A 9,280-nucleotide genomic window follows, 5' to 3' on the forward strand; every position below is an offset into this window, starting at 1 on the left:
GACCAATTGACAACTCTGAACTGAATAAGAAACTCCTATACATCATTTTCACGAATTTAATAAACAAATACTTAATGAATAAAAAAGAACATTTACCCATATTTACACACATTCTGTCGCTCCTCACGTAGTGACGCCAGAGGTATTATTTCCGGAGGTCTCCATGAGATTGCCAGAGGTCTCCCAGCTGTCGTCCCCAGTCTCATCCTCCTCATCGTCCTCCTCGTCCTCAGGCTCCACCTCAGTCTCGAGTAATCTGATCTTCTTGCTGTTCTCACTGAGGACAGCAGCGACTTTTCTGGGGCCTGAGACCGCCAGTCGTCTCGCAGAGATTCCCTGAAAGCTCCTGGGCCAGTTGGGCCCGACCAATTCACTCAGAAACACGGGGTCCCCCTCCTGATCATTGAATATCTGTTCCTCACTGATGTTCAGCTGCACCAGAGTCGAAGCGAGATTATTCTGGTTTAATAACAGAAGACTGAGGAACTGGGGCGAGTAGAACTGCATATCACTGATGGTAAAATCGGTGATGGTCTTGGAGAAGGACGTGTGCTTGTTATCAACAGAAATAACTGAAGCTTTGAACCCTAGTTTTCCCTCGCCAACTCCAGAGGTGACTTTGAAAATCCTGAGGGACCTGTGATCCCCATCAGAGGCTGCGATGACGAGATCCCCTTCGAGATTCACCACCTGAGTGCACGTGGAGGCTTCGAATGTCGGTAGAACTGTTGAACTAACCACGAAATGAGACGTGAGGCCTTTGTAAGCCTCAGAGAAGACCCCTGTGACCGCCTCCACGAGCTTCAGGTGTGACTGGAGCAACGAGCAGTTCAGATCCTGCTTGACTATGAGAGGATGATCGTGCAGGCACTTGTTCTCGGTTAAGAGGATCGCCCACTCACTACCCTCTGGGGTCAGGGGAATCTGAAGGCTCTCTCGGCGCAGGTACTGCCCCAGTTTCTCCAGGTTCACCCCTTTCCTTCGACTACCAGTATCGTTCTTGTCGAAACCCCTGAGGAACTCTGCGATGAACGTCAACTCTTGCTGACTCACTCTGCTGGCCTCTGAGGGGACTCTCTCGTCGGTTAATTTTGCTATTACGACGTAGAGCCATCTGGAAAAGATTTTGTATCGGGCTTTAGGCCATTGGGGGCTCGGGGTTGGAAACTTGATGACGATTAGAAGGGCAGAGAAATTGATCTTTATATTTAATAATAATAAATCAACTTGAAATTGTAGCCGATTTTTAAAAATCGCTAAAAAATCGCTCAATTATTGGGAAATCCAAGATATTGACATTGATTATTCATCAAATATAAAGATTCCAAATTTCGTGAATTTTCTGCCAAAATAAAAACATTTACAGGTGGTTTCTAGATCTAATTAACAATCTTGATGTTGAACATTCCCCAAAAATTCTGGAGATTATAATGATTGATAAATATCGAAATATAAATTTCTTGCAGGATGAATTGCCATAATTTTAAGACAAAATATCGTACTCGATCGCAGAATTCCCCCTTCATTAATTGATAACAATTAATTTGAACTTCACATTAAAAATTGATGAAAAAAAATACTTTTTCTCTGAAAGCAAGAGTAAATATTCTCAACTTAAGAATTATCATTTTGGAACTGAGCATGCATTTCTGTAATTTCAATTGAGAAAAACAAATTTATTTATTTTGTTAATGTGACGGATAAATGAGAAATTACCTGAAGAATGCTTTGTAGTCCCTCATGCTGTGATCGATAACCTGTTGGATCTCAGATGATTTAGCAAGGAATGCTTCGGAGGCATGAAGAGCTGTTGTGATCGATTCTTCGTTCTTCAGTCCCAAAGCTTCATAGGGACCACCGAGTCGCGCCATTCCTCTCATCTCTGATAGCTGATAGACCAACGCCATCCCCACACTGTTCAGATGCTTGAGCACCAGTTTCTGAATGTTGCTGTAGCAGATTTCGATGCTGTGGCCCAATTTTTTCAGTCCTTTCTCGGTTAAATCTCGAAGAAGAAAGTTCTTGAGTTTGGGCGTTGGGATTCCGATCATCAGCAGCTCGAGGAAATCGGCAGCGAGAGTTCCTGGTACATCGCACTCCTCGTACCTCGCCAGTTTCTCATCCATCTCGAGGAGAATCGTCTCCCAGGCTTCGGATATCGCCATCAACGTGTGGGACAGGTAATCCATGAGGCACTCCACGTTCGCCTGGACCTGCGCTACTTTCAGGAAGGCGGCGGACTTCTCCAGAAGGACGCAGGAGAAACGATTCACTTTTATTCCCTGGGGGGTCTTGGAGGAGACGAAGATGGGCTTGCCCGAGCCACCAGTTATCTCCGAGACTGAACCTTGCCCTACTTTTATCGTCCCACAGTAGAACATCCCGAAGACGTACATCGTTACTTCACCTCCGTCGTGGCCCAGCTGTCAAGAGAGATTTTTATTCAATTTATTGACAGCTGCACACAGCTCATTTCATCATATGGACAATTCGTCACATGTAAAATTCATCATTGCAATGCATAAAGAAAAAAAAAACAAGTGGGAAATGGCTCTTGTATTGAATATAGTATAGTTATTTTGCCTATCATTTCCTTCTATTATGTGTAATTCATTCTTTATTTCATTTTATTAAATTGAATGGGATTTTTGCTGAACTAATTTTGTCAGAATTTCCAATTAGGTGAATGTCATCATCATCATTATTTTTATTATTCCTTTCTTCTATACAACCAATTGTCTTTTCTACAGTTCTATCTCTTGCCTCAGCCCTTCGATAAAATGTTAATAGAAAATTTTTTATGGTACATACTTTAAAGCTCACTTTCAGGGAAATTTATGAAAAATTCGAAATTTTCAACAATCATTAAAATCAAATCAACCACTATAGCTATCGTAATCATCTTTTAACTTCAACTTAGTGACTTTGAAACAAACATTGTGAGCTATGATTGAATTCATTTGAAGCATGATATCCAAAAATATCCCCGGAATTCTGATTTTCAAAAAATACAGAGTTTTCGAAATTTTCAAAGAAAGCAAAATAACGATTGTTATCGCCTTCATCTTCGAACTCGGTCAAAAGGACATCCAAACAAATTTTTGAAGCTATCATTCAATCAATTCAGAAGATTTTTTTTAATTATCGTAAAAAACAATTTTAAAAAAATTTAAAAAATGAAAAAAAATTAGTAAATGAATTAAATTTTAATTAATGGGGATCGATAGGGCTCAACAATACCAACATTTGAGGAAAAAGATTCAATTCCATCGATTCATTAGCGGACACGGTCAAACAATTGCATTTTCGTACTTTTTGGATCATAATGGGTCGATATAACATCAAAAATCCAAAACTTAAATTGGAACGATTACAACGCTCCCATTCGGAAGCAAAAACATTGAAATATTCAATGAAAAGTCTCGTGTCGTTGCACAAGATTGCGAAATTCATTTGATATTCAATTATTGGAATGGAAATTCGAAGGCAGATTTTGTTAATAAATATTCTTCACCATCATGAAAGCGTGAATGCATGTCTCTTCTCAAAGTAGGATATTTCCGAAAATATAGATCTTTGCAAATTTGTGCAAACTTTGCTATAAAGACTAATCGCTGGACTATGATTACTCCTACTGTCTAAATAAAGAATTTCTAAATAAAGAAAAAATATCTCTACGCAAATTCCTTTTCAATTATGCCATATATTCCATCAAAACTGGTGATGAATTTGTATAATCGAAAGCATCAACTCACGAAGAGCATGTCCAGAGAATGAAACAAAAAGTCCTTCCTCTCAGGCTCTTGACTGAATCCTCTGTTGAGACTTGGAAGAGGTGGGAGATATTTGCCAGTCGGTGAGGCCATGGACTTCGAGTTTTGCGAGGAGTTATCAGAATCTGAGGACATTCGATTGTCCATGGGTAACCAGGAGATGCACGTCACCTTCCCCTTGGACTCATAACCCTTCTTGTGAAGGATGTTCTTGTTCTCGATATCCACGAGATGGAGAGTTCGAGAGTTCTGGTAGGTGACTGCCAGGAGCTTCCCATCGGGTCTCCAACAGAGGTTGGAGACGGTTTCTGATTCCTCTGGGGGGTTTAGGAGCCACACACGTTGCCAGGTGAGACGGTGAAGTGCCACTTCCCCTGGGGGCATTAATTCATTGGACTTGATTTTTTTTGTTGAAGGAAGTATGAAATTCAATCCGCCTTTTGTTAACGCGTCGAACTGTTTAGAAATTAATTTTTGGATATTTCATTCTATGAAATGAAAAAAAACCTGGGGGAATCATTAATAATGATGAAAGATTATGGCAATCTTTGTTTTATTTAACAACAGATGACTGAGGGGTGGAAAGCAAGGACTGAGGAGGAGGCGAAACAACCGTCCTGGCCTCGGGGTTTTTTGTGAACACTATTTGCTGTTGTACCTCTAATATTCAAACGCGTCGAGCTATTTAGAACTTGATTTTTAGATATTTCATTCTATGATTATAAAGTGATAATGAGACAATTCCACTCCATTTCCATGGACAGTCTGGGAACTGAGGGAGACAGGGAAATTTTTGGGAACAAATTTTTTGTGGACAAAAATCAGAGAATCAGGAACTTATTTACCGAATATCTTCAGAACTGCTGGCTCTCGAGTAAAACATCAGCAAATGTTTCGTCCTTAGAAGAAGGATTCTCTCACCTTTCTTGTTGGCAACCGCCAGGAGATCCATCTTGGGTGACCATCGCATCAGTGTCACCTCCGCTGGCAACTGACGCTCCTCCAATTGTCTAATGGACCCAGACATTTAATATTATCACGAATTCATCAATGAGAAAATCACGAAAAAACATAGATAAACACAGGATGCCGGGCTTTTAACCTCAAAATACAGTTCTTTGTTAAAAGGGCGCGGGGGGGNGGGGGGGGGGGGGGGGCGGTCGTGACAATCTCACATGACACATTCCGTTTACACGACACGTTCGAGGGGACAGAACGGACGGAGGTGAAAAGATGGGCACGGAAATTTGTGGTTACATTCCCGGATGGACAAATTCTGATCAGGTGATTAAACAGGGCTCGGTATTAGAGATATCTTTAGGAAATATCTTACCAGCCGAAATTTTAGTGCAGCGGCACGGAGAAATATGACGGGATTATTCTCATTTCAAGCGAATTACAATCTCTGATGATTGTACATACTATCCCCTCCCTTACTGTTTTATCTGCAGTCAGTTCACTCCACTTGACCGGGCGATGGTAAAAATGATAAATTCTGCGTCGTTGGCCCGCTGCATTAATGAACCAATGGCATTATTAGTCCACTGGCAACGGCCAATGAAATTTTTCCCCTCAATTCACTTGTGCTTCGAACGAATCGTCACTCTTTAGTTTTCGTCTGGGGCCACGTCCTCTCTGACACCGAATAGGCTATCGGTGGATTTTTCCATGCAAAAAATAACCGAGAAAATAATGAACACTCGGCTGTAGATATGTCTCATCCCCGTGCTGTTTAGATTGTCCATCCATCAAAGAGTTCGATAAAACGAAAGACCAGAAGTGTTACAGGTTAGTCTAATAATTCTGGAAAAATATGTCTGGCTTCGAGGAAAACCCCTTTGGCGAGCCAACTGTCAACGATCCCTTCTCGGTGAGTTTATTCAATAATTTTTTGACGTTTATAACCAATAACCAGTGATGAGAGATCATTGGGACTGATTGGAGTGATCGGATCATGGACGATATGTCAAAAATGTCCGAGTGAATATCGCGGTTTGTGAGTCATTACTGCGTATTTAAAACTCGTCAGGTTTCCGTGTAATATTAGATGTTGACAGATTTTTTTTTTCACCGGAGGGCACAAAGGATATTGTTATCTGCCACGTTTCATCCATTTATTTCTCTGGACATTAAAATAAATTACACGAGTTTTTGAGAATGGCAGCATATCGATTGCTAAATAATTATTAGTTCATCTGGTTTTATCCAGAAAGAATAATAGAACAAATTGTTTGAATTGTTTGAATTGATTGGAATGAAAATGTTTGCGGCTGGAGCATTCGTTTCTCCCTGAGATAATATTTTTCCTAGCTTCTTTCTCGTGATGATAATTACACAATTTGCGGTGTCAGGATCCCTCGGTGCAGCGTGCAGTAGGCACGAATCCTATTCCTCGAGGAATTGAGGATTACAATCCATTTGCCGAGCCTGGATCACAAGCAAATGCCCAGCAAGTTCGTGGTGCATCAAATCCACCCCTTTACGGTGGTTATGGAGCGACACCCGTTCCAGCCACATTACCGGCGACAAATCAAGATCCACCACCTCCGGCGTATGCACGATCACCACAGCAGACTGTTCCTACGACGTTGTCACCCAGTGCTGAGGTAGGTAATCGATGAATCTGGTGGCTTTGGGTCGGGGAATTTATGGAGTAATGGGTCTTGTCTTTTTGATAATGATTTTTTCAGGGGAATAGAGGGATATTGGAAAAAATTATGACAATGCTGGAGATTTTAGCTTTCTCAGGCTCTTTTCGAATTCTAGCATTGAATAGTCGCTGATTTTTTATTTGAGAAAATGTTGAGATCACAGTTACATTGAGAGAAAAACAGCAAAGTTCTTAAACAAGTCTTGATTGTGCCAAAAAAGCCGTTTGTTGAAAATGATCAAAAAAGGATTTTTTTTGTACCAAACATGCAAACCGTGCGCCGAGATTGAAAACTTTTATTGCAAAAATAGATTTAGGATAAACACGCTAATTTCTAGACGATTTCAACTTGCATTGAATATTCCATAAATAAAATGAAAATTGTACTGATTATTTTACCTTTCAATAATATTACTCGTGTATAATCATGTGATCAATTATTTTTTCTATTCATCGAGATTTAATAAATACAAAAAAATGGCCCTTGTTCTTTCTTAATTTAATTATTCTTTGTTTCGGTATTTGCACTTGAAATAATTTTTTTCTGCTAATTAAAACTTTCTTGAAGGTATGGAAGCCATCATACTCCCATTCAGGTGATTCTTTTATTTTAGATGCTACCACGATACTCGAATTTCCCTTAACCGTCCAGCATTTGGCCTATTCACCCCAGTTTCTGTTTTTTTATTTATGAAAATATTGAGGTCAGAGGTAGAATATGATAATACCTCTTATTTTTATTCTACTGCATTCCTTCCATTATTCACTTCATTTTTTGTTAACACTGTTCGCGATTCTACCTCTGTCTAAATTATTCTGTGATATGACATTCAAATGTGTTGAGCTGTTTAAAAAGTGATTTTTGAATATTTCATTCTACGAGGTCCACCATAATCTATTAATAATGATGAAAAATGCTGATGACTATTTCTATTCCTAAATCCAAATCCTCAAAAATTATGTCAACTCACGACAGAGAGCCTATTGACTTTGAGAATGAAAAGGTCTATTGTTGTCACCAAGCCAGGTCATTATTATTCTCTCCAATATCGAAATGCTTGATTTTCCAGCAACAGAGGGCTGAGGAGGAGTGGAAAGCCAGGACTGAGGAGGAGGCGAGACGACCGTCATATCCTCGTGAGTGATACTTTTCAATCAGTCAATGTTCTAAGTATTAAGTGATAACGAGATAAATCCACTTGACTTCACAATCAGTGAGGCTTTCATGGATATCTTCGGATCTGAGGAAGATAGCAAAATTTTGGGGAAGACATTTTTCGTGGAGCGAACTGAGAGAAAAATAGATCTCTGTAAAAATTCCTCCCACTGTCAATCACTTATTTGTTGAGTGTCTTTAGGACTGTTGCATTCAAAGTATAATCGACCAGAAATCACATTTTTATAAGCCTTCCCTTTTCATAAACGGATTTTGTCAATAGTTTAAACTTTTGAAAACCCTTTATGCCTTTGCTCAGGCATAAAATTGAATTCTGCTGGAATTTTGAATGTCACCAAAATTACGTTCAGGTTTCAAAATTAATTGGTTGTAGATTATTAACGAAAGAGTTCGTAATTCAAGAAATTTCAGACTTTAAGAACCTTCTTGAAAAAATTGAATTCAAAAACTTGTCGTAAACTTCAAGCCGTCAATTTAAATAATGAAATAATCGACAAATGTTCGCAAACCTAGGGTAAAAATATTGCAAAGGATTTCCGCGAAGGAAAAAATGACCAAGCACTTGGATATTCCAAAGAGAAACCCCCTCTTCCACCTAGAAGAGTTTTTCCATAATTTGATGTAATTTTTCCAGCCAACGGAAACAATTGGCCACCATTACCCGATAAGTGCTGCTTCCAGCCGTGCTTTTACCAAGACATTGACTTTGAAATTCAACCAAATTTTCAAAGAATCGTCAGACACCTGTATTACCTCTGGATGTGTGAGTAGAAAGTGTTAAAATTGACGTTCATTCAACGAAAAATTTGGTTAATTCAATCAAATAATAATATTTTATTCACTTCTTTCAGTTCACGGTTTAGTATTACTACTCAATGTATTGGGAGGATTGGTCCTGCTGTTGGCAGACGGGGAGTTTGGAACATTCGGTCTCGGTATTCTCTACTTCATTCTCTTCACACCATTCTCATTCATCTGCTGGTTCCGGCCGGCGTACAAAGCATTCAAGACCGACAGCTCCATCAACTTCATGGTCTTTTTCTTCATATTCTTCTTCCAACTCGTTGTCACGAGTATTCAGGCTATTGGAATACCTGGCGCTGGCACTTGGTAATTACAATGAGTACAGATAGTAATTTGACACCATCGAAACAATTTCTGAATTATCGATTTGCATTTTTTTCCATGCAGTGGTATCATCAAGGCGATAAACTCTTTCGGTCACAGTGCAAAGGACACTTTTGTTGGCATTTTCATATTATTGATCGCCATTTGTTACTGTGTAGCGGTCGCTGGTGACCTTCTACTTCTGTCCAAGGTAAATTCTTCTAATGATTTTAGTGAATCGTCTATAATTATTACATCAACGATTGGAGTTGAATTCATTTTCGATTGGAGTGTAATTCATTTCTTGTTATCCTGAGACACGAAGAAAGTAGTTTGAATATGTGGAAGAATGAGAAGATGGTAATCAGCTGAGTTATCTTTTTTCCCCAATTATTTCCAACATAATATGATTCTTTTTAAAGATTGAAAAGACGTATATGAAATGAAAAAAATTTTAAACTCAGGATTTGACTCGGATGGGTTTCGTATAGGTCTTTTCAATTTTCAAAAAGAATTGAATTACTCTTTACAGAAGAGAATATTGACCATTAGCATTCTTCACGAGACCCGCGG

The 9,280-nt window shown here is 39.2% G+C and overlaps 2 protein-coding genes across 2 annotated transcripts in view; one reads left to right on the top strand and one right to left on the bottom strand.

Annotated features, from left to right (window-relative positions):
- Positions 1-42: 42 nt before the first annotated feature.
- Positions 43-4,898, bottom strand: LOC107047812 (anaphase-promoting complex subunit 4). Its single transcript, XM_015270654.1, has 4 exons — positions 4,695-4,898; positions 3,756-4,147; positions 1,717-2,423; positions 43-1,114 (listed from the first exon to the last, which is right to left on the bottom strand). The coding sequence occupies exons 1-4, from the start codon at positions 4,798-4,800 to the stop codon at positions 124-126; spliced, it is 2,196 nt and encodes a 731-aa protein (XP_015126140.1). The 5' UTR covers positions 4,801-4,898; the 3' UTR covers positions 43-123.
- A 480-nt stretch (positions 4,899-5,378) lies between these two features.
- Positions 5,379-9,280, top strand: part of LOC107047815 (secretory carrier-associated membrane protein 5) — a 7,600-nt gene continuing 3,698 nt past the window's right edge. Inside the window, exons 1-6 of the mRNA XM_015270658.2 lie at positions 5,379-5,643; positions 6,125-6,379; positions 7,494-7,560; positions 8,235-8,363; positions 8,452-8,710; positions 8,792-8,918. Of these exons, the coding sequence (XP_015126144.1) occupies positions 5,587-5,643; positions 6,125-6,379; positions 7,494-7,560; positions 8,235-8,363; positions 8,452-8,710; positions 8,792-8,918 (894 nt within the window). The 5' untranslated portion in view covers positions 5,379-5,586. The remainder of the gene's footprint in view (positions 5,644-6,124; positions 6,380-7,493; positions 7,561-8,234; positions 8,364-8,451; positions 8,711-8,791; positions 8,919-9,280) is intronic.

This window comes from Diachasma alloeum, unplaced genomic scaffold, assembly GCF_001412515.2.
Source record: "Diachasma alloeum isolate Michigan unplaced genomic scaffold, Dall2.0 Dall_scaffold_78908, whole genome shotgun sequence".
Taxonomy (NCBI): Eukaryota; Metazoa; Arthropoda; class Insecta; order Hymenoptera; family Braconidae; genus Diachasma; species Diachasma alloeum.